The sequence below is a fragment of the Callorhinus ursinus genome, unplaced genomic scaffold (assembly GCF_003265705.2).
Source record: "Callorhinus ursinus isolate GAN/ISIS: 27379988/994484 unplaced genomic scaffold, GSC_fseal_2.0 scaffold52, whole genome shotgun sequence".
Lineage (NCBI taxonomy): Eukaryota > Metazoa > Chordata > Mammalia > Carnivora > Otariidae > Callorhinus > Callorhinus ursinus.
In genome coordinates this window covers 6,514,866-6,542,861 of record NW_027397114.1, presented here as the reverse complement: position 1 = coordinate 6,542,861, position 27,996 = coordinate 6,514,866, and the positions used below count along the sequence as shown (strand labels likewise).

General features: G+C 53.7%; 2 protein-coding genes across 9 annotated transcripts in view; both read right to left on the bottom strand.

Moving 5' to 3' along the window:
* The window catches only part of HOXB3 (homeobox B3), a 55,846-nt gene that overhangs the window by 6,170 nt on the left and 21,680 nt on the right, over positions 1 to 27,996 (bottom strand). For 2 of the 8 annotated variants that reach the window (XM_073883781.1, XM_073883783.1), the window contains exons 2-3: positions 18,625 to 18,802; positions 543 to 630 (exon numbers count right to left, since the gene is read on the bottom strand). The gene's annotated coding sequence lies outside the window, so the exon portion shown is untranslated. Of the gene's footprint in view, positions 1 to 542; positions 631 to 3,395; positions 3,519 to 8,796; positions 8,916 to 18,624; positions 18,803 to 19,829; positions 20,200 to 27,142; positions 27,281 to 27,996 lie in introns of those variants that run through there. The other 6 variants (XM_073883782.1, XM_025859324.2, XM_073883787.1 and 3 more) reach the window with 6 other exon arrangements.
* HOXB4 (homeobox B4) lies at positions 20,294 to 23,351 on the bottom strand. The gene is made up of 2 exons (XM_025859326.2): positions 22,690 to 23,351; positions 20,294 to 21,847 (listed from the first exon to the last, which is right to left on the bottom strand). The coding sequence occupies exons 1-2, from the start codon at positions 23,144 to 23,146 to the stop codon at positions 21,549 to 21,551; spliced, it is 756 nt and encodes a 251-aa protein (XP_025715111.1). The 5' UTR covers positions 23,147 to 23,351; the 3' UTR covers positions 20,294 to 21,548.

The window sequence follows — 27,996 nt, the reverse complement described above, 5'->3', positions numbered from 1 at the left end:
GGAGGGAAACGGTGGCTCCAGGCTTCCCCCCAGGGTCTCGTTGGAGAAGGGCGGTGAGCCACCCCAAGAACCCCACCTGTCCAGGCACACCCCTGAAAAGAGCCGGAGAGAGTAACAATAGCTGGGGAAGACCAGAGACAGGAGATAGGCCACCTTCCAGGACTTAAAAAAAAAAAAAATAGTGGAAGGAAGAAAAATAAAAGAACAAGAAAGGAAAAGGGAGAAAGGTTAGGTTCTTCTTAGCAGCCGGGGGAGAATTCAGCCCTGGATCTGGCTGCTGAAAGAAAAGAGAGGAGAAAAGGAGAGAAGCAAGAAGGGAGAGGGGGAGAGGGAGAGAGGGAGAGAGGGAGAGAGGGAGAGAGAGAGAGAGGGGGGGGGGAGGGGGGGAGAGAGAGAGAGAGAGAGAGGAGAGTCGCTGCGTGGAAGGAAGCTTAAAGCTTGTGAACTCTTCTTGAACCGAGATTGGAGTCATATGGGCCATAAATCATTGAGACATACTCTCCGCCATTCACAAACTGATAGCCTATTTCAGTCCAGCTTACCTTAGCCACCGACGAGGGGAGAACAGGCAGACATAATATATATTCACATCGAGCCCCAGCGCGAGCGGCAGGCGAGAAATCTCCCCTCCTTGAAGGCAAAGGAAAAAAAGACCACTGTTTAAAGCTGCGTCGCCCCCCCACCCAATAGCCACCCCGGCTGGGGAGCCCGAGGGGCAGAGCGGCCGAAGGAGCCGCGCGGCGTCCGCTTCAATTCACTCGGCTTGGGAGCGGGGGTGCGCAGGAGGGAGGGGGTGGGGGAGCGGGGAAAAAAATAGAAGAAGACCGAAAGGTGCTCGGGCGGCTCAGCTCGCTGCGAATCCAGCTCCGGGCTCCGGCTCGGCCAAGCCGCCACAGTGTGGTTGCCCTACAAGACTGGTACGCCCTACTCTCCGTAACAATGGCCTCTGCTTTTGCACAGGGAAAAAAACCACACACACACACACACACACACACACTCACTCTCACACACACACACACACAAGCTCACACACACCCCCACCGCTCCCCCTTTAGCAAGCTTAGATGCCTGATAAGGAGGGAAGGTGTTGGTCGTGATGGGGGAGGGGGACATTTTTTAAAACCCCCCCCAAAAAAAAGTGAGAAAGGAAAGAAAGTAGGGATTTTTGTTTTGGGTTTTTTTTTTTTTTAAACAGGTAAATTTTTAAATTGAGATTTTGGCGGGGGGGGGTGGAGAGGAAGAGGAAGGCAAGGCAAAGCCAGTGGAGTTCACAGCTCCCCGGCACCGTGCTGGTAAACCATTATGCTAACTGCGAAGTAGGTGGGGAGGCCTAGTCAAAGGCACCCAAGGCGCCTGGGGTGGGGGTGCTGGGTGCCTCTCTGTGTTCATTCGAAGTGGCAACGCTAGGGCTTTTTTTTTTTTTTTTTTTTAAGTAGTTTCACTCCTCCGGGACTGGTGGCTGGGTCTCCCGCCCCCTCGCCCTGGCTCCCCCTCTCCAAGTCTCCCAGGCTGTTTCTTCTCTTCCCTCACACCCTCCCTGTTTCTTCTCTCTCCCGGCAAATCTCCAGGCTCAGTTTCCAACCAGTAGGGGAGACAGCCAGACCTTTTTTTTTAAACACCCCCCCCCCTTTTGAGAACAGACAACAAGCGGTGAGTGATTATTTTAAAAATCCAGACCGTCTTGCAGGAGGAGGGGGGTTGAGGAGAGGGTGACAAAAGGAGCAGTCTGTTTAGCTCCAGCTCCAGACACGGCTGGCAATAGAGAGGCCGTAAGAACTTCACGGAGAAGTTTCTGTTAAGATTCTCACCTCCGGTTAGGCAGAAGGGGCTAAGAGGTGACAAGGACATTTGTACTTCTAAGAAGGTGAGAAGAACTACCAAAATGGCTTCATCTTAAATGCGCTGGCAGAAGAGAAGGAGGGTAGTTACTATTATGCTTCAGAACAAACCTGTTTGTTTCTCTTAGTTCTGCAAGATTTATGACTCTTGGCACAACTTAGGAGGACTACAAAAGCTAAACTTTTCTTAGGGTGTGTTTGAGAAGGGCAGGAAAGGGCGAGGAGGCCTGTAGGAGGGAGCCAAGAGCCAAGAATGTAGGTGTCCGCAGATTTGGGGCGGGGGTGGGGGAGAGCCAGTCCCGGTGGAAGAGGGACAAAAAGAGGACCAGGACAGCTCCCAAAGCAGGAGTGCTTGCAACTCTGCCTAACTGCTGACTCGGGGCTTAGGGGACAAAATAGAAGGCAGAGAGTCTCTCTCTTCTACAAAGGCAGCTTGGAAAACTTGTTCTCTTAACTTCGAGTAGACAGAGCCAGCCACTACCCTGTGACCTCCTGGTTAGAATGCTTGGCTTTTGCCTTCTCCCATCTGGATGCACCAGAAGAGATGGGACTGGGAGAACAAAGGTGAGAGATGATTCCAGCTATTGTCTTCCCTCCAGGAGACGGTGGCTGTGTCTGGCAGAGCTTCCCTCACAGCCCACTCACGAGCTCTGCTTTGGGCTGAGAAAGGGTCCTGCTCTCCTAGCGAGTGTTCCCCGGGCCTCCTCCAGCCCCTACTGCTTTCCGTCCCGCTAAGTCAGTTTTCATGGGCTGGAGCAGCCAGGTTCTTGGGGCCTTGCTGAACAGGGGGTGGGGGGGGACCCATGGCCTCCCTGCTCTCCAGCAACAGGAACCACACGCAGAACCTCCCACTGTGATGACCACCTGCCTAGAGAGCTGGTGACTGAAGGAAGGGGAGGGTGGTGAGGACAGAGGGTGGGAGCCATTTTTCTGTTGATTAAGTAGTATCAAGAAAAGAAAATGCCCAAGCCCAAGCCTATGTTGCTACTCAAGCCAGGATCCTCAAAGAACACCATTACAGCTGCCTGCATACATGGTTGCACGAGCCTGTCCTGAGATTTCTAGACCCTGGTTAGGGACCTACTATGTTGGTTCCTATGTAGCTTTGGGCCTGGTGGGTTGGGGACTCAGCCCAGGGAGGCTTCCGGAGGCTTAAGGGAACGAGCACCTTTGGGTCTTTTCTCTTACTCCCCCAAAGTAAGTCAAAAATGTACCTCAGACCCTCCAGCTCTCCTAGCTGTTGCTACCACTATTTACAGAAAGTCATTGCAAAACTGAAGCAAGAGGAGAACCCGGTCGCTATGGGGCTGCACAGCATTACCTCAAGAAATTAAGAAAGCCCAGAGGGCACCCAGCCAGCTGCGGGCCTGTGGGACTGGGCTGCAGGAGGATCTAGCCTGGAGCTGAGCTGAAGGAGGGTGGAGGAGCTTTCAAAAGACAGAGGTGAACCCCTCCTCTCCCAGAGCCTCCTCAACTCATTGTGGTCTCTTCTGGGACACAAGGAGCTGGGGCATGGTGGGGTGGGGGTGAAAAGGACTGGGGACCCAGAAAGCTAACCTGGAGAAAAATTTCAGAGGACACACACCCCCAAATGCGAAAGGAGAAGGAGTGGGGGCTTCTTATTAATGCTGCAGAACAGAGCCCATTTGAACTGCTTGGAAGGCAATTAGATCCCAGTTTGGTTTCTTTCTTCTTCCTTTCTTGGAGATTTCTTTGCAAGCACTCCTGGTTGGGGCTGGGAGGGTGGGAGGTGGATGGGGGAACAGGCAGCATGGAGGGTACCCCGTTCCTCTGAGCTGTTGCTGCAGGCTGGGACCTTTCAAACTTCAGGAGACAAAGGCCGGGCAGTGAGGAGCTTGGCCAGGGGACTTGGAGTAGGAGACATCACAGGGGTGTGCGGGAAGACTGGGGTCTGGAAAAAGAGGGGGAAGAGGAGTTTATCACTCCTGACAATGAAATGGTGATTTAGGGGCAGACCAGAGAGAGGAGTGAACAATTTCTTCCTAGACCCAAGGAGGGAAATTTGGGCAACCTTACTCTGTGTGTGTGTGAGAGAGAGAGAGAGAGAGAGAGAGAGAGAGAGATTGAAAAATTGAGAAAAGATTAAGACAGAGACTTTAGGATAATCTAACAAAGGCAGAAATTAATAATAAAGGTAAAAATTAGAAAAAAAATGGCCCCCTTCTGGGCATATTTTCCCCTCCCAGTCGATAGAGCACTCCCCTCCCCCACTCCTAATCCGCACCCAGTACCAGGGGACAAGGAGCGTGTTAAACCTCTTAGAGCCATTCCTGGCTGTCCACCTTCCAGGCCTTGGAAGGATCATGTCTGTTTCCCTCTCCCCCCGCAAAAAAAAAAAAAAAAAAAAAAATCTACCAAAGAGCAAACGAAAATTCTCCTCTCAATAAGGACAAAATGGCTGGCTGCTTTAAAATCGATTTCTGATATCAGCCTTGGGGTGACCAAAGATCTGGCCCCCAGCTCCACCAACCCACCGGCTCACTGAGAAGCTGGGACCTGGGAGCGGGGGCGAGGCGATTAGAGAGCTTTTTCTTCCTGGTCCTGTCTGGGCTCCAGGGCCCCACACTCTTTTCCAGCTTCACTGCCCAACTTCGTGGCCGCTGCGGAGTTCACACATGCACCGGAATGTCCATCTCTTCTTGCATATTAATAAAGATTTCAAAGCTGGCGGTTGTAAAATTAAATTGCTCATGAAGATGGCTCTTGGTATCTGGATTCCCAACCCCCACCTCTCTAAGACGCCGGTGCGGGAGGGAACAAAGAGGAAGCGGGAAGAAGATTCGTGCAGCCCTGGAGGCCGGTGTAGACCCGGCTCAGCGGAAGCAGGGATCGAAAGAAGACAGAGGCTGCCACGGTTGGAGAAGAAAAATACAAGCTCTGCTCTCCCCCCACCCGAAGTGGAGGGGCGCGGGAGGGAAGCAGGGAAACACAGAGCAGCCACGAGGGTTCGCAAAGTGTCTCTCTCGGGGACCACGGAGGCCGCCTGGATGCGCTGACGGAGCGGATGGCGGTGCCGCGGGCCAAGTCACGAGTCAGGGACAGGCGGCCGCATCTGAATCCCGGGCCGCCGCCTCTAGGCACTCAGTCCCGGCCTCACAGACCCAGCCCGGGCGGCCCGTCGAGACAAAGGTGGGCTGACTGGCGAGGGCAAGAAGGGCAAGACCGAATCCTGGCCAGCCTGGGGAGGAGGTGGGTGGCTGGGGAAGGGAGGGAGAAGCAGGCAAGGGAGGAACAGGGGCCCAGCCTGCTGTGAGTGGCTGGGCAGGTCTCTCCTGACAGATTGGATGTCTCTCTCCCAGTGACCTCTGTTTAGCAGACGATAACTCACCGGATTAATGACCAATCAGCGGAAGGCCTTCCGAACTGCCTCCAAATATAAAACCCCAGAGTCAGAACTGGATAGGGCCAGAGTCTGGACTTGCCAGCCCTTTGGGTGTGTTGTTTTGTTTTTTTCTCCCTCTCTCTCAAAACAGAGACTCTGACTTCCAGAACCCCAAAGATGAAGTTGTGCCCATCTCTTCCTCTCCTCCACCAGAACTCATGTACCTGACCACACTTCCCAAGGCAGTCTGGAAACCTCGGGTCCCCTAGTGGCCTCCCATATCCCTGACCCTACAAGAAATCTCCCTCTCACAACCATGCAACTTCTAAGAAGCTCCCACCTCTTTTCGAATTTTATCTACTTCCAGCTGGGAAAAGAGATGAAAACAAAAGCAAAAATAGGGTGGGAGTCATCTACCTCATAGGCCTTCTGTCTTGGCTGCCCTGGAAGGACATCTACAGTGCTCTGCTACCGTGTGTGTGTCCTCCCCCAAAAAAGAGAGGGCCCAAAGGGCCTGGGGCCAGGGTGAGGCTGGGGGACAGGCAGTGGCCCACCATTACAGAATCCAAATTCTGAAACCACAATAGTCCCTGGGCTGGAGTAGGAAGAATTTCAAAACCTGAAATTTGGACAATTCCAGCCTCAGCCCAGTGCCTGGCAGGGAAAATGCCTTGGTCTGTGAGGGGGAACCCCCTTTTTCTTAGTGCCCCCCCTCCAAATGCCAATCCCAGTCCAACCCAGCTAGCTGGCCCCTCTCCACTGACTTCTCACTTCAATTGCTCTCAGCCTGGGCTTCTCTGCTGAGAATAAAGACACCTTCAAGAAGAGGAATGGTCCAGATTCTAATAGATTTCCTAGCCAGTCAGAGTAACTATCCACTGCTCTGGGCGCGTACATACTCCCTGGATATTGCAAATAAGCACGCAGTAACTTCTATACCCAGATGCCCTCAGAACTCCAGGACACGCACCAGAGTTTCCCAAGGTCAGACCTACGGAGAAACTCAGACACCGTCCTCTCCAACCCCTGCCACTGTTACAGACAGGGAAACTGAGGCTCAGAGCCGGGAAGTGATTTGTCTAAAGTCATACTTGGCACACAGGCTCAGCCCTCAGGAGGCTTGGATTCTAGGCATTCCAGATTGGCTGTGTGATCTGAAGCAGTGAACTCCTCGGGCCTCAGTGTCCCCTCTGTAAAGCCGGAGCACGTATGTGGAGGGGAGGGGTTGGCCTAAATGATCTTTCAGGTCCCTTTTTGGACTGACAGCTTGTGGTGCTCTGTGTGCTCATATCAAAGTGAGTGACAATATGCAGTAATAAACTGAGTTCAGACAATAATGGGCACCACCTCTGCCAAAAGCAGAATATTTCTTCTTGGGATTTAAATGTGTACACCCCCACTGCTGAAAACCAACCCCACTCCTGGTTCTCCTTGCTCCCACAGAGGCTCATACACTGGTTTCTACCACCCTTCTCTCTCTCTCTGTCTCTCTCTGTCTCTCTCTCTCTCTCCCTCTGTGTGTGTGTGTGTGTGTGTGTGTAGGCGGGGTGTTCTCTACCTCCATCACTAAATCAAAAGTGCTATTTTTGGACACAGCAACCTGAGCAGTAAATAATTAATTTGTATAATTAGAGGAGAAAGGCTTTGACCTGGCAATTTTTAACTAAGAGTCAATGCACCCATTGTACCAGCCTGGCTTTCTCACTCGACCCCCAACTCTGCCCATTCACCTACCAGCCTCTCCAACTGTCTCCCCCCCAGTTGGAGACCAGCACTCCCAAGATGGCCAGAAGGGTTCAGAGTCAGACTCTGCTCCCTCCCCAACAAAGTTCCATTCTTTGCCTTGCTCCCCCACAGAAATCGGTTGGCTTGCAGCTGCCCCTCACAGCTTGCTTTCCCTACCCCCAACGTTGTGCGGGCTCCAGGTCCAGGCTCTCTGCTCCTGGGACACATGAAATCCACCTCCCCAGTTCAAGATGCCCCAACAATGCAGCGAGTTTGCATTTCAAGAAACTCCCATTAATATCAATTTACTTCACTGAAACCTCGGGTTCTTCATCAAGTTGATGATTTATGATAAAATCAATTAAATTACAGCCACTTAGGGCCCAGCCGCTTCCTCTCAGATTTCATTGGTGCGGGGCCCAAGTGTCTGGTGGAAAAATGCAAGTTTAGCTGGAGGCGAGGAAAGATAATTCTGCGGCTGAGAAAATTTAATGCAAAACAATTTCCAGGCAAAGCCAGGCTTCTAGACAGAAATGCAAGAGCCACCAGTTGGCCTGAGGAAATAACTATCTGGGGTCAAAATATTTCTCTCCCCACCCCCCAGCATCCTGCATGGCTCCTTTGCTCTCTTCCCCTTTGTGCTCCCTTGCCCCTTCCCAAGCAGAGACTTCGGAGGAAAATTCGAGCAGTAATGGTGGAACCCAAGCCTGCCAAGGCCCAGTGTCAAACCGCCGATCTCTGCTACCACCCCAGGCCTTTTTCTCCTCTCCTCTTCCCCTCCCCATGCAGCCATGCTCACTAATTCCTTAGCCTCCCATGGCAAAGTTAAAGGTTCAAAGTGAAGATCAGGCAGCGTGGGCAGATGGCACAGAGGGGCCAGGGACCAGGCCAAGTGGACTGTCTGCATGTGGCTGTGGGAGGAAAGAAAGCACACTCGGGACCAGAACCACCCCACAGTGAGGGCACGGGGCAGCAAAGTGTGTCTAGAGCTACCATGTCAGAATACCAGGACCAGAGAACTCTGAGCCTCCCTCCCAGCTCCCTGTGATTGCCCACTCACAAAGCGATGCTGCACCCCACCCCCAGACCCCAGCCCTAGGGCACATGTGCCCCGGCGTGCAAACGGTCTCACACAATACACAAACACATCTCCACGTGTGCATGCTTGCACACTCTCCTTATACATCACACAGACCCACCACATCCTGCGCCTGCAAAGGGACAGTTCCCACCATCTCCCCACATCTGGGAAAATAAATCTCAGCGAATGAACCTGGCATCAGCTCCCACTCCTCAGAGAGGGGCTCCTCCCCGCCTCTGCTCTGTTTGGTTTTTGGTTTCCAGAGCAGTCTGGGAGTAAACATAGCTTCTCTGAAGCCATAAATCACCCCCCTCTCCTACCTTCTCAGTTTAACACCCGGCCTCACCGCAACCCTTGTAGCTTCAGCTTCAAATAACCCGCCAGGTGCTAAAAGGCTCACCATGGTGGCAGCTGGACTGTGGGAGCAGGGCCCCCGCTGTCCCCCCAACCCCAGGAGATGCCCCCACATTTCCTTTATAACGCACAGCTTCCAACTCCCCTGGAAAACCCTCCAGAGCCTCCAACACCCTTCCTGGGCCAGAGAGCTCCCCCATCCCCTAAGCCGGTTCCCGTCCACACACCGGGGGCCTACAGCCTCACATTCCTCCACATTGCCCCGCACAATCCCTCTACCCCCTCAGCGCCCACCCGCCTCTTTAAGGTGCGCCCATCTTTGTCTTCCACGATTCGGAGCCAGCCTCCTTCCTGACCCAGGAGAGAGACCTGGGGGCTGGGGTCTCGGCCACCCCCCCCCACACACACACACCCCTCGCCGGACCCGGGCCGCTTGGCTCCGCACCCCCACTTACCTGGGCGGACTCCCGCTAGGGCGCAGGCCGCGGGCAGCCGGGAGCAGCGGGCGCGCGGGAGCCGACTGCCAGGCCCGGGTCCCTCGGCCCCAGCGGGGGCGCCCCGGCCGCAGCCCGCCGCATCGCGCTCGCGCAGACCCCAGCGGCCCCGGAGCGGCGGGCGGCGCGGGGAGAGGCCCGGAAGCGCTCGCCCCCTCCCCGCCCCCGCCCCCGCCCCCGGCTTTGTTTGGCCCTCGAGGCCGCGGGGCGGCGAGGCGCGCGCGGAGGCTGCGCTCGGGGCGCGGCCGGGGTCCGGGCCGGAGCAGCCGGAGCGCCCCCTCGGCCGAGGGCCCGCGTGGGGCTGCGGGCGGCCTGGCGCGCCTGGCACCCAGCCGGGTCGGGGCCGCGAGAGCGGGCCAAGCTGCCGCGCGGGAGGAGCCGGCGGATGACTGGGGGCACGGCGAGGCGCGGGGAGCGCCGGGGGCGCCATGGCGGAAGGCGGGCGCACGGGCGGCTCTTCAATGTCACCAGCGAAATGGGTTCCATATGTCCGGCCCAGCGGAGAAGGGAGGGGAAGGGAGAGAGTTCTGGGCAGGACGGGACGAGAGGATGGGGGTGGGGGTGCGCAGTGGAGGCAGAGAGCAGGGGCTCGGGGGTAAAGGGACGGACGGGAGAAGCGAGAAGGTTTGCATTTTCCAGGTTCCCTGGAGTTTTCTAAAGCTGCTTAGGCTGGTAGGAGCTTTCTTTCCCTGTTTCCTTTTCTTTCCTGAAAGATGGGGGAGGGAGGAGATTAGTAAGGGTAGCATCCGTTTGTTCATGCTGGGGGTTCAAGGGAGGAGATGTGGATTGGAGGTGAAAGGGAAAGTTCTTAGGCAGCTGGTAGATCAACTTCTTCTCCCTGTCCCTAAAGAGGGAAAGAAGAGACCAAACCCGCCAAGGGGAAGCGTGGCCAAGGAAGGATTCCGGGGTCCAGGTGTGAGCGCCTGACCCCAAATACCACCACCACCCCCGTGGAATTCCGTTTTGGGAGATTCCAGCCATTGAGTTACTGATGGTGGTGTGGAAGAGGAGACTGACGGGCTAAGACAGTCTTGGCCATTCCCTGACACTTCGGTTCCTACCCCAGTTGCCTCACACCTGATTTAGCACCCCGGAGGGCCTACTCTAGAGGCAGTTGCTTCTGGGACAGCCGTGGCTTTGGGCAGCTGCCTGGAAAGAAAGCACCGAGTCTGGAGGAGCTTCCAGACCCCCTGCAGCCCTCCCCTCTCCCCGTGCCTAGCCTCCCCAAGGGGTTGGGCTCTTTCAACATGTCTCTCTCTTCTGTCTCTCCCTCTCTTTCTCTTTCTCTTTCTCTCTCACTCTCCCCCACTCCCGCCTTTTCTAACCATCTCTGTTGTCTCTGTCCCTTTCTCACGGCCTCTTTGTCTTCTCATACTCTGCCTCTCTGTCTTCTGTGAGTTTGAACGGAGCCCGTGAAAGACTTAGCAGTATCTCCAGAAATCACTTCTGGGCTCACTTATTAGGCTGCTTCTCTCCTGGGGGCAATGTGGAGCTCTTGGCCTCAGGGCCCTTTCATCTGCAGGGAAAACACATCCTTCCATCACAAAGACATTCTCTTCTACAGAGAAGGGGGCAACATGAGTGGTTTCTTTTCTAGTTCCCTCCTTCTCACTTAACTGTGTGTGTGTGTGTGCGTGTGTGTGCATGTGTGTGTGTGTGTGTGTGTGTGCGCCCATCCAAGTAGTGGGGTTCCTTGTCCCAGGACAGCCTCCCTGCCGCTCTGACCGGCCTTTGTCTTTATTTTCCCTGTCATCTTCTCCTTGGGCTCTGCCTTAACTTCTCCCCTCAGAAAAGGATCCTGCTGCTTGTTCTCTCTCTGGGGCCCTCCCTTTTTCCTTCATCCTCTCTCTCCTCATCTTTTTATTCAATTCCTCTGATTGCTAAAGCATTGGCAGCCCGGCTTCTTAAAGGCATGGGGATAAACACTCTCATTCCTAAAGAAGGACACCAGCAGAGTCTGGAGAGAAGATGGACTCAGCAGCTTTCCGAAAGCCCCTTCCACCAAATACGTTCTACCTCATCTCCTGAACAGCACAAAAGCAAAGGAGGTGCATATGTGCAGAACGGATAAGAGGCAGGGTGCTTCCTGGCTAAGTAAACCAAATATTTATATATATAAAACAACAACAACAACAACAACAAAAGTCTTTCCAAACTTGCTGATATATGCCTGGATGGAGGGCGTCAAGCCTTACGTGGAGAGATTCTGCAAGGAGCCAGCAACTAAAAGATAATGGTGGAGAGGGATGGTCTCCCCGCTTTTGTCTCTCCTGGGGGAAGACTCTGAGTGTGAGTTGGGGAAAGGAAAGGGGAGGGGGTATCCCCACGGCCAGAAGAGACAAAGACCTGAAGGGGGCTGACAGAATGGAGAGGAAAAGGGGGGATCAGATCGCCATGTCACAGGCAAAGGCAGCAGGGGGAGGGGAGACAGAGAAGGAGGCATAGTTGGCAACACAGGGGTAGCGGCCTGTAGGACTGGCTCCCAGCTCACCCCCCCCAGCTCTGACCTTCCCAAAGAGCAAATCCTTCAGCCTTCCCCTTTTGTTTCCCATCCCCCAAAACAGGCTGAATTCAGAAGCTAATAAAACACAGGTTTCCCTCTTCCTTCTCTTGTGTCCCTCCTCCTCTCCAAGGAAGAGGTAATCCTTCCCCCTTCTTTCAGGGATTCCAAGACTTTGGCCTAAGTTCTGGAATGCTGCTTTGGGGGTGAACTCACCCTTCCCTCATTTACATCCCCCCCGCAACAACTTCCCAGGTGAGGGAGAAATACATACTCGCCTGTCACACTGAGTGTGTGTGGGATTCTCCAACACCCGAAAGAGGGAGGCCTGAAGGGTTGGAGCCCCCATCCCTCAAGTCTGCCTTTCCCAGCACCTTCCCCCTTCCCCACAATCTCCAGTCCCATCAAAGCTGCCCCTGAATCCACACGCTCCCCAGTTCCTTTTATCCAGACTAGACACCACACCCATCCCAGCCTAGGGTCTTGACCTCTCCTTCTCTTTTTCCCTAAACCCTTTTCAATCCAGACTCCCAATCTGGGAGGCTTCCTCCACCACCCACCCACCAATCTGCCAGGTAACAAGGACGGGGCTCAGCACCCCTTGGAGCCACGCATGGGAGCGAGCTCCTGGGTGCTCCAGGACTGAGGCCTAAGTCGCCACTCCACGAGGCTGATGGCATGAATAATTAACACCTGGGTGCTGCGGCATCACTCTAATTTTTCTCCTCGAAGGTTTACACTAGCAGGCAGTTAAATATCACGGATAATAGTAGCTATAAAGTCACTTGGCCGGGCTCCAGCCAGAAAAGGAAAAGCCAGCGGCCTGGACCTTACTTGGCAAAGGCTCTCTGGCCCTCTGCTCCTCATCCATCACAACTTTGGGGTGCAGTGTAGAATGTCCCCAGAAGCTACTTCTGGCTTTGCTCTTGACCATCAGGCTCTTCCCCAATGGGGAGGAACTGAGACCCCCACATGAAACCCAAGGGAAAAGTTACCAGCTTTCCCCCTCCCAATCTGCACCCCATTTGCTCCCTCTTTGGAGGGGGGCTTACGGAGGGGAACACACCCTATGTCCTGGAACCCTCACCAACTTTCTGGGACCACCTGATTCCTGGAACATTTCTTTTCTAGAAAAACTTAAGAGAACTTCTCCCTGCTTTAGCCCCAAACACAGAGTCCCTCACTGCTGAGGAAACTTCTTTGTTTCAGGAGGTCGAAGGAAGGCTACTGGGGTGTGAATTCATTTCCTTGTTTTGTTAGCCAGGAGGGTGGGGAGCTTTCAGCTTCTCTCCCTGCCCTTCACCCTCTGCCCTCATTGTCTCCCCCAATTTGGAGAGCTCCTTCTCCACCCTCAGTACCGTGCCATACACATCGATCCTACAGATGATGCGTTAGTACTATGACTGAATCCTTCCAGCCCCCTTCCCATTGCAGAGGGCTTCAATTTGGTCCCCATTGATTACAAAAATCTTTGCCTTCAACTCCAGCCATTTCTCCCTCCGCCTCCACCTCTCCTGCCCCCAGGCTCCTTCTGCCTTCAGATTTGGGTTCTTTACCCTGGGCTGGAGTCAGAGCAGCCAAACTCCTGGAGGGGAACGGCTGAAAAATGAAGCTCTGTCTGCTGCTTTAGGAATGTTGGCTCTCTCAGGCTTGCAAATATAATTTTTATATTAGGTCGTGGTCTTTGACTGGGTTTATATGCCAATGAGGCATTTCTGGTTTACCAAATTTATACAAATCTCGCCTTAATTGATAATCACAGATGCTGTAATTTAAGACCTCCAGCCATAGAGCTTTCATATTAACTGCTGATATATTACTGCAAATCATCTGAAATAACCAACTCCTGGGAGCAGAGCAGAGAGGGGAGGAAGTGGCTCCGAGAGCGAGTCTCTCCCGGCCGCAGAAATAGCCTAGCTTCCACATCATTTTCCGTGAGAAATGATTTATCGAAGACATGGCCATAAACAACACAACTTGCTCACAAACACACAGACGCGCGCACGCACGCACACACACACACACACACACAATGGCTGGCATGCTGGTCGAGAAGCTGACACCCATATTGCTATAAATCAAGAAAAAGGTTGGAGGAGAGGGAGAGAGAGAGAGAGAAAGAGAGAGGGGGAGAGAGAAGAGGAATATTCCTAAAATCTCTATGCAATGCCTCAATGGGTATAAACACATAGAGCACCATGTGAAGAGAAATGGCAGGAAATGAAGATGGCTATTTGTCACATTTTACGACAATAACATTAATAACAAACAATAAATTTACATGGACACAGAAGACGCGGTAGGTAGTGAGAAATCCCTTCTACTTACAATACCCCAGCCCGCGGTGTGGCTCCGGCTGCGGGGCTGTTTTATTGCTGCCTCCCTCTCTTTTTCTCTCTCTCTCCCTCTCTCTCTCCCTCTCTCTTTTTTTTTCTCGGGGTACAGGCTTGTTTTTCAAAGGACAGTTGAATTGCACGTCAGAAACAGGGAGACCGAGCCTGCGATTTTCCTGACGAATACATATCTATTCTGCAACCTCGGCATTAATTATTTAATGAATCACGTGACCAGAAGGGGGAAGGGGGTCTTTTGATTTCAGGCTCAAAGGACCACTATGACCTTCCCCTTCAGGAGGAGAAATTTTCCTGCAAAATAGGTTCCCCCCAACCCACCAATGGAAGAGTAGTGAGTTCTCCTTCTCTCTCCCACATTCACATCTCTACCTACTCTACCTACAGCTCCCTAACCTCCCCTCCCCAGACACACACTTACCCACAGCCCACCTCTCCTCTCTCCCTTCTCCTCCTGCTTCTGCTTAGTTCGTGGAGGTGCAGAAATAGTCTGCAGGGGCGTCTGGGGGGTGGGGGTGGGGTGGGCGCGGAGCCCTGCTCCAAGCCCCTGGATTTCTCAGCTTCCAGTTCTTCTCTCTGCATCCTTTAAGATCAAGATTCCCCCCAACTCAGTTCTCTCTCTCGCTCCTAGGATATTGATTTTAGTGGGACCCACTCCCCTCTTCCTAAAAAAGCAACATTTCTAAAGGGACTAGCTTCAAAACAAACACTTCATCAGTCCAAGTTACATATGTATAAAGAATGGGGCTTCTGGCTTTAATTCTCCTTCTGACCTTCTGTGGTACCTTTGGAAGGGGCAGAAAAGGGACAGGGTGAAGAGATGACTCTGGGGCTCCCACAGCTGAGAATAACCACAAGGGGGACTTTTTTTTCCCGTTGTATTATTACCATCACAGGGAAACAAATTCTAGTGACCAACTGAGAATACGCTCTAGAGACAAAGACCCCAGACTAAGGTATCTACACAAAAGAAGTGGACACTCAGTAGCTCTCTACCTATGTCACACCCCATGTCAGTGACCCCCTCCACCCCCAACACACCAGTGAAGACAGCCGAAGATTTGAACTAGAGAGGAAGGAGAGGGAAGAAACAGGCTTTGAAGTTGGCCTGGCAGCCGGGGGTCCCTATTTCCCAGGTGTTAATATCCTGAGCTCCCAATCAGCAGACAATGGAGTCTGATGGAGGGGGGGAGGGGGGGGGGGGGGGGGGGGGGGGTGGAATCTCATAATAAAGGGTTAAACACAGGGACTATAGGAGCAATCCATTCCCTAGGCCTACAGAAAGGGACACACACTCCTTCCTCCCAGATGTAAACAAAACAAAACAAAAAAATCCCCCAAACCCTCACTTACAGCTTGGCCCCAGAAGGAGCAGACCAGTTACAACCAGAATCGGAGTCCTGGGCCACCGTGAGGGGTGGGAGTGCAAAGGGGAGCAGAAAAGACATTCCTGAAGAAGCCCCGCTCGGCACATTCCCAGCCTTATCTTCAGCAGCTCCGTGCGCAGCCTGGCCCGCGCCGCCAGAGCAGGCAGGATAGGAGAATAAATTCGGCTTAGGGTAAGGGAGCAGGGGCCGAGGGGTCGCCACCGGTTTGTTTGGAGAGACCTGAACCAAAAACAACTCAATGGGGAGAAGGCTGAGGACCCAGATGCCTTAGCAGCCCCCAAAGAAACAGTCACCTCGCCCGCCGGGCCCGCTTAAGTTCCAGCTGGGGCGGCCGGGCGGCCCCTGCCTCCTCCTCCGGAATCCCTGCTCCCGACGCACGGGTGGAGCGCCGGCGGAGCCCCGCACTCTGTAGGGGGGTGGGCGGCTTTGATTGTCCAGATACAAAACACAGACTGGTATTGAATTCAGCCTGCTCCCAACGTGGGCCCTGCGCCTGGCTCCAGCCAGGGCAACTCCTTGCAAGGTCCTGGCCACAAATCCATTAAAAATGGTCCCCTTTGGGAAAACAGCCCCCTATAGTCTGAAAGAAAAAGAGAGAGAGAGAGAGAGAGCGAGAGAGAGAGACAGAAAGGAAGTAATAGGCAGGAGCATGGGAAGACAACAATCTTTGAAACTGAGAAATTGTCTTTAAGGACAAGAAAAAGAACAGCAGAATGACAGGAAGGCACGCCAGGCAGGTTCTGTTAAAATGCCCACACTCTTTTCGGATCCTGGGAATGTCCATGTTCAAATAAACAAGAGCCTGAGCGCAAGCGGAGCGCTTTCTTGCTGCCGATAAAGCGAACGTTCATTCTGCGAGAAAGGCGAGATTGATTTACGAATCTGAACGCGCCGGTTTTATGGCTGATCACAAATCCGTCAGCGCTCAACTCACGCTGGGAAACTTCCCAACTCTGTTTTCCAACCAGACTCCCCTCCTCGGCTGTCCACTCTTCCCAGGGAGACCCACCACGGGCGCTGGAGCAGCCTCGAGGGCTGTGGCAGGACTAGGGCAGCCCCTCTGCCCCCGGAGGTGCAAACAGGAGGGCCCAACGGGAAGGGCCTGGGGACCGGGAGGGAAGAGAGGGCAAAGATGAAGAGTGCCGCTGGAATTATAGAAGGTGAGCCCATCCAGCTGGGGGAGCCTGCTGGAGGGGCTCATCCCTGAAAAGACTGGGGGTCTGGGAGTAAGGGAAAAGGGAAATCTCGAAGCTCTCGCCTATGGGGCGGAAACCCTGGAATGAACCCCAACCTTGCCTTCCATTGTTTCCCTCCTCCTCCCCCTTGATGGACCCCTCACACTGCCAACTCCTAAAGTCCCAGGTGACTACAGCTTCCTCACCTGGGCCTCTAGAGGGCCCGCAATTGGCTATCTGCCCTTATGAGTAATGGGTGCATATCTTACATGAGCCCCAAACATTTGCAGTCCAGCAGCGGCCCAGCTCCCTTTCAACTCACTCCCTCTCCTGCCCGAGGCCTCCAGCCCCTGGGTGTATTCTACCATTCAGGGACAAAGGAGAAGGTACCCACGGATGCCAGTTATTTCTTGCCTGAGTTAGAGTCCCCAAGTTACAGGAGACAATTTACAAAATGCAAATCAATATCCCACACACATCCCAGCAAGGTTCTGTCTCTCCTAGTTTTAACTGAAGGAACATTTCCTCTCTTCTCAGCTGGAGTCTCAGTCTGTCTGTCTGTCGGCCTGCCTGTCTGTCTGTCTCTCTTTGTCTCTTTCTCCTCCTAAGAGAATGGCTGCTGGTGTGGATTTTAAGATGCATCAAGTAGAACAGAGATTTGGAAAGGCTCCATGTTAGCAAATTCTCCACCCATCTCTTAAAATTAAAAGTTTCTAAAACTTTGGTCACTGTGGCAGAGCTGTCCCTGGGAATGGGCAGAACAGCCTGTCCTGACCCTTCTCCCATCTCTCTTGCTCCTCTGGTAGGGAGGTATCCATGGGTCCTGTGAGTAGCTGGGGTGGGACTGGGGATTAGGGGAAGAGGGCATAAGTGATTATAGGAATAGCTTCCTAAACAAAGGAACTTCAGAAAATCCACAGCTTTGTGGATTTGGATATGAGACCTTGAGAGAAAGGAGCCTCCAAGGGACTTTTGCGGGGGGGGTTCCCCCTCTTTAGAACCCAGGGGCTTGTCCCCTTAGCCCTCTGAAGCCCTATGGACCTATCTTTTCACCTCCCTTTGCCTTTCTTCCCTCAGCTCCCTCCAAGAGAAAGAGGAAAGAAGGAGGGATGAGCTGGATATGGGGGGGGGGGCTTAGAACCTGGCCTAGGAAAGGAGTTCTACACAGAGGGCCAGATCAGCACCCTACTTCCCTCCCCCAGCCGTACCCCTGAGCTAAAATTTTTACTCCTTTTCTCCCCAATGGACAGTCATAGAAAAACAATCCAGAAATTCCCAGATAGTAAAGAAGGGGTTGGGGGCTGGAGGGAGATGCAGAAGGTGGGCCACACAACAGCCCAAGCACCCCTCCCTGCAGAGGTATGACTTTCCCTCCTGGGCAGGAGTCAGGAGCCGGGAGCCAGCACACTGTCCAGTCTCAGAGAGGTCAAGGGGCTTCCGAGGTCATTTTGTGGTTCTAATACTGAGCTAATCGCCTAGAAAACGTGGCCTCTCCATGAACTCTCTCTCCTGCCAGCCTCCTGCCTCCAAACCCACAGTGTAGCCCCAGGGTAAAAGGACCAGCACATTCAGGTCTGAGGCAGAGCCCCCTGGCTCCCTTGCCCTCAGAAGCAGGGCCCCACGCGGGGGAACAGAGCCCCTAAAACAAGAGAGCAAAAGGAAACCAAACTGAACACTGAGCCTCCAGGAAGAAAGGGGGGCAGAGTTGAAGAGGAAGATTCTGGCATCAACGAACATTGCCTGTAAACGGAACAGTTTCCTGCTTCAGAGTTGCAAATATTTAGTCCAGAATCCCAAGCTAGACACAAAAAGAAAGAAAGAAAAAAAAAAATGAAGACGTCTACCTATACCCTGCTCCAATCCTTGGGGCATTCCATCCAAGAACTGCATTCCGTTTTTCCAGGAGGCAGCAGTGACATCTCCCCGGTAAACAGACATATGGGACACAAGCCCCCAGTGTAGACAAACGAAGTCACAGAACACACGGGCCACATGTGCGTGTCGCTAAACACGCACACATGCTGGACCTCCCCAGGCCCGCCTGCATTTTCCAAAACCTGAAAAGCACTTCTGAGCAGCCTCACAAACAACCTTCTCTGGGGTTTTTCAGGGGCCCTGACACCTCAGTCCCAAGCAGTTCAAACACTCTCCAGGTGCGAGGCCCCTCTGTCTCCCTCTGACCCAAGCATCAGTCATCATAAAAGGCAGCAAATCTGACCAAGCATCCACCATAAAAAAAAACCCGCGACAAAAGTTGAAAAAGGAAAAGAAGGAGGCGAGAGAATTTCTTCTTTCCTTTGTAAAAAAAGAGCTCATAAAACGATAAAAAAAAAAAAAAAAAAAAAAAAAGACAGCCCAGGCGGGGGCTTTGTTACCTTTGCGCCTCTCGCCTCCTCTGGCCTGAATTCCGCGGATCCCATTCATGACGACGGGCTTCTTCCAAACTGAGAGAAAAAAGTTTTCAACTTTATGGTTCCAAATTTTTTCCCCCTCGCAGATCCGGGAGAGCCAGCTAACACTTTTTTCCCCCAACAGCCGGTCTGCGGAGATTTGCTGTTGAATAATAACAAAGGAGAGAGGATACGTATTTAAAGAAAAGAAGTGATTAATGGTTTTCTGTATAATTCTCACATTTTTCTTAGCTCTTGTCTACACAGAATGGCTGTGAACTTTAAGCTCCATAGAAATCTTTTTTTATTCTATTCATACCTTCCAAGGAGCAGCTTTGATTTGGTTCTATAGAGGCATTCCTGGGGGGGCATATGCTTTTTAAGAACTATTTCCCCCCTCCACTAAGGGCAGCCGCATCCCCTGGCAGCTAAACATCACACCGAGATTCGACGGAAACAAAGCTCGCCGCTCTGAGCCTCCAGGTTCCGGGCGGTTTTTTATGAGGCTTTCAGCAGCATTTCAACAGGGCCGTTCTATGGCCCTTTCCCGCGCTGTGGACACCGGGCCCGTGTGTCCTGGGCCCTACGCAGCCTCACACTCCCCAGGGGCGCTGCAAACCAGAGGGATACAAAAGAAATACCAATAAAACGTGCTGGTGGAATCAGCTATGTTTATTTTCTGGAGGGAGACGGGACCGAAAAACGACTTTTAATTGCATATGCTCTCTTGAGCCCCAAGCTTTTTGGAGGCGGGTGGGTGGCGGTATCCTGGCCCACCACAAGACCAGAGACCCTGGGGCTGGAGCCCTTAGACCTTAGCACTTCTCTTGGGTGCTCTCCCAAAGTGGCCCGAGCCTGACAGAGTTTGTGAGGGTCACCGGCACCCCCTTCCCCTTCCCCCACTCCATTCTAGGGGTGACTGGGACCTCAGAGACAGAAAGCTATTTGGTCCCTAGTCGTACTTTCGATACTTTCTATGAGAAAGAAAATGAAAATTAATACAGGAGCAGGGCTTCACAAAAGAGGCCATTTGTCTTCTTGATTATCTATTTGCTTGTCAGAGTTTGAGCTATGGCACCGGCTAGCTCCTTTGTAATATAAAAATACTCTGAAAACTGCAAACACCCAGAAACATCTGTGCAAAAAATTAGACTCATTAAAGCTTTAAACACCTCAGAGGAAAACGATACCTTCTTAGGCGGGAGGAAAGACGCCGGCCTCGCAGAATCCTCCCTCCGAACCTTAATAAGCAAAGAGTCGTCTGTCTAGAAAGAGACAGCTTAACCGCATTTTATTTGCTTATGACAGATAAATCACGATATGAAAGGCTTTGCCATACTTAAGCCTCTCGTGTCCTACAATGAAACATTCCCCCCCCCATTAGGGATTGGAGTCAGCCCTCCCAGTACTTTCAATCCATTTTTGGACTGGAGGGAAAAAATTAAAAGCCCCAAACAAAACACACCCATCCCAAAAGGAAAACAAATGAGTTACCACAATTTGGAGTCCTCTGAGACAGAAAGTCCCCTTGGACCCTTTGAAAAAAATCCTCAACCACATCCAATATGAGGCCGAATGGACTGAGATGCTTAACATATACGCTGGGTGGCATTTGTCTGTATCTTTATTTCGAGGTTTCAACAAAAACACGCCGTGCTGGTCACAAGAAACCAAACATTTATTTCTATTGTCACTCTGTACAGGACACAAATTTTCACGCCAACGAAGGGTTCTAGACTCAGGCAGCCCCAGAACTAGGAAGGGGCCTGGTTTGGAATGTCAGAGAGCGAACAGGAGAGAGGACGCACGTGACATAAAATAATAATAATAATAATTAATAATAATAATAATAATAATCAATGCAAAACAACGATAAACTATGGGAGAGGTCTCTGCAACACCATCTCCCAGACCGGGAGGGGCACCCCGTTTTATCTGCTAGTTTCACATTCGTTCGCAGTCTAGGGGAGAAGGCCTCAGCAGAACAACTCTAGATTGGCGACAGGGTTGCGCCCAGCTCCCAGAACTCAACTGGCCTCTGGCTCTGCCAGGAACGGCCTGACCTTCCAGAAGAAGGCCCTCCCATGTCTCCGGGTCTCTCATTTTTTTTTCTTGGGACTCAACTTCCCTGCCTGTTCCTGCACCCCCGCCTCCGCTTGTCCCCTTCCTGCTGCCCCCCAGCCCAGCCTCTTGGTGGAAGGGGGGGTGAGAAGTCAGTGTGCCTGTGCAGGGGCACAGAAGGGGAGGGTGTGTGTGTGTGTGTGTGTGTGTTACCGTGGCCAAAACACTGCGCTATCTGGCAGTCACAGGGTGCTTTCGCTGGGTGTCAGGAATGGGGGACAAAGAAAGAAAATCCAGGCTGTGTTCCAGCGGCGGCAGCAGTAAAGGCGGCCGAGCCGGGCCTCATTTGTTAGCCGGGTGTCGAGGTAATGGTCGCCACCGAGGCCCATCCTCTCCTCGGCAGAGTAAACAAGACAGATGGGCCTGGGCCTGGCGTGATTAAAGATGAAACGTGGATCCATCTTCGCCAAAGCTGAAAGCGAGGAGTGCAGCCTCCTCCTATTTCTTTTTCTGTCGTCGTCGTCTTCTTCTTCTTCTTCTTCTTCTTCTTCTTCTTCTTCTTCTTCTTCTTCTTCTTTTTCTTCTTTTTAAGGAAGAAAGCAAGAGACTTGAACCTTGCTTCTGGGGGGGCCTCACCCGGCTCCCTATTGTCATTTCTATAAATAAAGCTTCCCCTCCCCCTCCTCTGCGTTTATTCGTGTAAGTAAAGTGGGGGGAGGGCAGGTAGGCTTTTGCGGACCCAGGCCCTAGGGTCCCCTCCTGCATCTCCCCCCGCCCGCCCCCACCCCCGCGCTCACAACCCACCCCCGCCCCGAGGTTCGCGGCTCCCGTGCGGGGGGGGGGGGGCACTAGAGCGCGGGGGGGCCTCCGTTGGGCCGGCCAGGGGGCCCTCCAGCTGCGCCTGCGGTGCCACCCGAGCGGATCTTGGTGTTGGGCAACTTGTGGTCTTTTTTCCACTTCATGCGCCGGTTCTGGAACCAGATCTTGATCTGGCGCTCGGACAGGCAGAGCGCGTGGGCGATCTCCACCCTCCGGCGCCGCGTCAGGTAGCGGTTGTAGTGAAATTCCTTCTCCAGCTCCAAGACCTGCTGGCGAGTGTAGGCTGTCCGAGAGCGCTTGGGCTCCCCGCCGGCATAATTGGGGTTTACTGGACACACACAGAGAGAGGGAGAAAGAGAAAGTTTTATTGCCCCGAAAGGGAGGAGGGAGAGCGCTTTCTTCCAGCTAGCACAGTGTCTCCCTCCCTCCCTCCCCCGCCACCTCTTCTTCCTCCAGAGGGGGGTGGGGACGCCCAGGGAAGAAAGCGGGCCCCCAGGAAGAGAAAGAGACCTCAAAGTTTTGGAGGGTTGTGTTGTCTCCACGTTGTTGTTTGGGTGTCTGGAGAGGGGGTGGGGGCAGTGAGGAATCTTCACAAGGTTTTAACCTCCTCTCTGCCCCCTTGGCCTGGGGCCCGGGATGGGAGAATGGGGGGTGAAAGAGGGAGGGGGGCTTCCCTAAACCTTTCTTCTGCTAGTTCCCACCCTCTGTGCTCAGATTCCATGTAGCGCCTGCCCCCAGTAAAAACTTTTGCCCACTTCTGAAGCCAAGGAGCCAGACTAGAGGAAAGAAAGGAAAAAATAAATATTGGGAGTTGACTCAACTCTCCCTTCAAATACAGATTACCTCCTCCTCCTTCTCCTCCCCCACCCCACACACCCCTCCCCAACTTGCAACTTCACTGAGACTGCATCTCCCAGGCGAAAAAGTCGCTGGTGAGAATGGCAAAGAGGATGGGGGAACCGACTTCAAAGGCGCGGGGCCCACCAGGCCATAAAAATTTATGGGGGATGTAATTATGTGGCTCTGAAAACAGGCGACCGTAAATCTCCGGCAATGGCGAGTTTATAGCGGGGACAATTGGCTTCCCTCAGCTCCCCCCCCCATGCCTCCGAGGTCCCTTCGGTGTAAAGCACCGGGGGTGGGAGGGGGAAGGGGTGCCCACGCACTCACCCGTGCTCACGTGAACTTTGCGCATCCAGGGGTAGACGACGGGCTCTTTGCACGCGGAGTGGGACGGGCTGGGGTGCAGGGGGTTCTGGGCGCAGGGAGGCGGCGGGGGGCTGCTGCTGACCGCCTCGCAGCGCTGGCCGGGCTCCGAGAGGAGGGCCCCGGAGGGCGGCGGCGCAGGAGCCCGAGGGGACAGCCCGGGCGGTGGCGGGGGCGGCGGGGGTGGTGGCGGAGGCGGCGGGGGCCCGGGGTCCCGGCAGGCCGCGTAGCGCTGCACCGTGCACGCCGCGCGCCTCCCGAAGCCCGCCTCCGGCTGGAAGCTGCTCTCTCGCCTCTGGCCGCCGGCGTAGTACCCCGGCGAGTGGTCGCTGGGTAGGTAATCGCTCTGTGAATATTCCTCGCACGGAGGGAACTTGGGGTCGACATAGTTTGAGTTGATCAAAAAAGAACTCATAGCCATTAATTTCTGGGAATTGCCCACAAAATATACTAAAATTTATTCCGACCCCTGACTCGTTTTCCTGTTTCCGAAAGCCCTCCTACTTACTGTCAAGTGAACAAAGTTAGGGGCCCACGTGATCCTCGGAGCCAATGGCCGCCCCGCCTGCGATTCCCGGATAAGGAAATCTGCTCACCCGGACCCTACTCCAGCCAAAGAGGTCTATTTCCCCTTCTTCTCTTTTCCCCCTCCCCACCCACCCGACACCAGGATTTACATAGGGCTCCTGCAGGGCGACCGCCTCCTCGCCCAGCTCTCTCCGGGATCAGAGAAAGAGAGTGAGAGAGAAAGAGGGGGAGAGAAAGAGAGGAAGAGGGCAGGTTGCCGCCGGAGGGCCTGTTGGGGCGCTGGGCAGAGAACAATCCCTGGATCCCCTCGAAGTTGGGGCTCTCGGTGCAGCCCCCTCCTGTCCGGCCTCACCGCCCCGCATTCTCTGCCTACAATAGGCGCCCCCATCCCCTCCTCACGATGGGAAGGAGCCCAGGAGGCTGTGTGGGGAGTTAAGTTGAGGGGCAGACTGGGGGCTCCGCCTAGAGAGAGGAACCCGCGTGGGGGCGAGAGGGCACTGAGCACCGGGCTTTTCTCTGCAGTCGCCTGGGAAGGGGTAGGGAGTGAAGAGAGGAGGCGTCGGGAGCAAGCAGGCGGGTGCAGGAGGGACTTGTCAGAGATGAATGGAACCGCGGGCGGATCGATAGGAAATTCATGCACTAATTCGGGGAGACCTCGCCTTCCAAATCGCATTTAGCTGCGCTATTAGTTTGGCTGTGTCAGTCAGTCCTTCCGTTCCCCTCTCTTACCCAGTCCTCCCCTTACCCCACACGGCCCACGCCGAGAAACGACTTGGTTCCCCACACTGAACGTGAGTGCTGGAGTAAAAATCTTGCAACTTTTGAGAGCACACTGAATAGCAATTTGCTAATTCCAGAACCACCCGAGCAATGCTAACCACGGTGTCCAGCCCCAGCCGTTCTAATTGCCGCTAATGCAGCTGCGTCTGCAGTGAACAGAAATCTCACATCCTTATGATGCTGGAGGTAGGAGCCCTAGGGGTGACCCCCACACACAATAACACCCCTTAGTAATTGCATATTTCCAGGGCATCTTGTTCTGATCCCAAACGAAAAGGCAACCTCAACATCCGTTTGAAAAACGATTTTCTTTGCCTTCGCACACTGACAATAGTCATTTTTTCCAGATTTTCAGTAAAGCCTCCCTGATCCCAGAATAGAGAATAAGTGGGCTTGGAGGAGAGGATAAAACACCACCACCAATATTAACCTATTAAGAGAAGTGAAAAGGGACCAAGCCTTCCGGGGGCAGGCATGGAAGATTTCAGGTAGATGATTCCTCCATCTCTAACCACTGAGGGAGGAAAGGAAAGAGGAAGGAAAAAAAAAAAAAGGAAGGGGTCTTCGTGTGGTCAGTCACCAGATGGTCCTCTTTTTGGGAAAAATATTTCTTCGGGAAAAAAATGAGCGGAGTGTTTATGTCAACTACATATTCCCCTAGATACGAATTTGTGACCACAAAATTCCTTACACAAATTCGGATCTACAGGGTATATACAGAAGACAGACAGATCTTCTTGGCCCAGAAAATTTCCAGTTCTCCTACTTTCCGCGCCTTCTTCGTTTGGGGTGTGGTTTCAATGCTTTGATTTTATTTCGTTTTGTTCTACGTTTGAGCTCTGGGAGCAGGAAAAGACACTGCGGGTCCATTTTGGGGATTACAAGGTTTTCAACTCTCTTTCTCTTCTATCAGAGAGAAATAGAAGCAGCCGGTCCCGCAAAGGGACGCGAACCTCGGGGCCACCGCACAACACTGGGCGGCGCATGAATTATGAGATGTAAACATTAGCTAAGCACAAAAGGAGGAAGGGTCATCCCGAGGCTGCAGCGAAGTCAGAATCAGGCCCTTCTGGGTGCCCTCGTGCCCCTCCCCTCCCCCCCAGGACTTTTATTTTTTTAAAGAAAAACAAAACCCCAATCGGCTCCTCCGTGCCCCTCGTAGCCTTTAGTTTGCCATCAAACGAATATCTAGATATTTTCCAAGGCGCTTCTTGGTGAGGGGAGGAGGGAGAGGTGGCTGGGTGTGAAGGAGGTGTCATAAAAGTCCTTTTGGAAAAATTCAATGGTAAAAAGAGAGAGAAACAGCTGTAAAGAAAAATGCTGGGAGACCAAACAGATGGGGCCCCGGATATTTAATGACGGGCAATTCCGTTTACAACCTGAGAAAAAGATCAAAGGCGTTTCATTTCCGAATGAAGGGCAATGAAGAACCATAAAAGATGCAGCCAGATGATATTCCGGCCCCTCCCAGCCTCCCGCACCTCCTGGGGCCAGAAAAGGGGGATAATCCCTGAAGTGTGTGGAGGAACCCCGTTTCCCCCACCTCCCCAGCCTCAGGCGGGCTCTCTCTGTCTAAATTTGCTCATTCCGCCACCTGCTAGGGTCTCTGGCCGTGGGACCAAAATGGGGATCTGGTAAACCTGGGGGAATCTGGGGTTTACAAATGAACTTCCCAAGGGTCCCAGTAACCACTGAATTTACTAAGCTGGGAGCCTGGGATTGGGCTGGAGGGAACTGATTCCTAGACTGAATGCTGAGACCATCGAAGGGTGAGGGGAATTGGCACAGAGAAAGCCTCTACCTTGCCCAGACTCCCTACCCATCTCCCTGAGAAGTACTTGCATACTTAGTGATGGAGTCAGAACGATATCAATTTCATTAACAAATACAGCAACAACACAAAAAAAACAACCTTCTAACCACCACATTGCAGAAGTCTCTCCCCATCCCCATTCCTGGGACTCTTGCAGGTAGGTAGGAGGAGTGCTCCCTCCCACTTGCCAGAAACTAGGTCCAGAGACCTTTTGATTTTTCTATCCCAAATCTAGATTGCCAATTTTGGCCTCGGGCCTGATTTCTAACACCAACACTCTCCCAGCCAGGCTGACTTGCATATATTTGAAAAATCACACACACACACACACACACACACACACACACACACATTTTAATTACCTTTGCCAAGAGAGGGTCCAGTAGACCCCCATCTGGGCACCTAAGGAGACGAGTCTGGCCCTGGGCCCACAGACAAAATGCCTGGGTAGAACCCCCACCAGCCCCCCAGCGTCAAGCAGGGATCTTTCCAAGTCTTGTCAAAGGCCACTTAGTCAGGGGTTCCACGACCCATTCCAACTGGCCAGGCCCCTCCCCCACCCCATACCTCCTGTCCTTCTCAACTCGCTCTCTGAAACCCGTCCAACTCAGCCGGCTTTTCGGAATTTTGGGAGGGCCGCTAGGCTGGCCACCGGGCCTCTCTGCTGCTCTACACTTCACAAAGGATGCAGCCCAGGTGCTCGGAGCACCCCAAGAGAGAGGTATGGGAGGCAGAGCCACTGCGGGGCTGGGTATGGCTGCTCCTGGGGACAGAGCTCAGAGATTTTCTCTGCGGCGCGCTGGGAGCCGCCACCTGCCCATCCCACCGAGGCGCCGCAGCCCCCCACCCCAGCCGAGTGCAGCCGCGATGGGTGGGGGACAAGGTTTATCAGGGACTCCCCAGACGGATTTCACCAACACCGGAGGCTGCCTCTCCCCTCCGACCCCAAAAGAATACGAACACGAGTACTCGTAATAAAAATAAGAAAAGGCAAGGGCTCTGCGCGCGCGTCCCGAGCCACCTCCCCTGCGCTCCCGGGTCGTTCGCTCCCCGGCTCGCCGGCCGCCTTCCCCTGGCAGCCACAGGTTGCTAAAGTGACCTCTCGCTGCTCAGCCCCCTCCGCTGTCCCGGGCGCGCCCAGCCCGCACGGAATCATCTACCTTTTGTCGCCAGGGAGAGAGCACAGAGCAAGGGAGGGAAAGCGCAGGGCCGAGGAGGCGAGCCCCCAGCCGGCCGGCGCACCGGAGGCCGCACGGAGTGGAAGGCCCAGAGGGGGGAGCGGGCAAGAGTACTCACCGGGCGGCTCACCGCGCCCTCCCGCCGCAGACCCGCCCGCGGGCCCGCTCGGCCCCAGATGAGCTCGCTCTCGTCCACTATTGTGTGTCCGGAAAACCGAACCGCGGCTGCGGGCACCGCCGCTACGGGCCCCCTTGCAGGCCGGAACAAGACTTTTTTTTGATGTGTTTTTGTTTTTGAAGCGCAAGTTTTCGTATTAATCTCATACTTTGGCAGTCTTTGTTAAACAGCTAGGCGCGTCACGAGGCTCTCGAACATTTTAATAATTTTTAGACGCCGTGACCTACGGTTCACCCCTCTCCGGGCCTCCCCCACGAGCAGGCAGTTACTATAATACGCTCGCACAGTTCGCTCGGTCATATTGAATTTTGCGCAGGTCATTACTTGGGAGAAAAATGACGGAGCAGGAATTTGATTCAGCTCATCCTCTTCAGCTCGACTTTTTGCCAGAACCTTCTCTTCCCTTCACCCAACCCCCACCCCCTAAAAAGTCCCAGGATGGTAGGACTCAGCCTACCCCACCTCTGCCTTGATATTCCATCATTCCTATTTTCTCGTCTGTTCTGGTTCCCTGGGCAAGGTAGGAGAGGGTAGGATTCCATAGGGGTTCCCTTTGGGGCCTGGGAAGGGAGGACAGCCCCTGGAGAAATGGAAATGTGGCCTTGGGACTCGGGGTCCCAGAGAGCAGGCCTGAGCCAGAGCCCCCTTCCCTCCTGCCTGCCCTATTAAATGGCTGCATTGGCAGGGCCTGTATCCCTGCCCCCTTGCATACTCCCTCTGCCTTATTCCCTCCCCCAGTGCCAGAGATATCCCATTTCTGCTCAAACTTTGGAAGTTCCAGGTCCCCAAGAATG

Excerpts from the sequence above, each read along its gene's own strand:
- HOXB4 (XM_025859326.2), bottom strand. The coding sequence starts at position 23,146 with ATGGCTATGAGTTCTTTTTTGATCAACTCAAACTATGTCGACCCCAAG. Across the intron at positions 21,848-22,689 it reads CAAAGTTCACGTGAGCACGG|TAAACCCCAATTATGCCGGC; the intron begins GTGAGTGCGTGG and ends GTGTGTGTCCAG.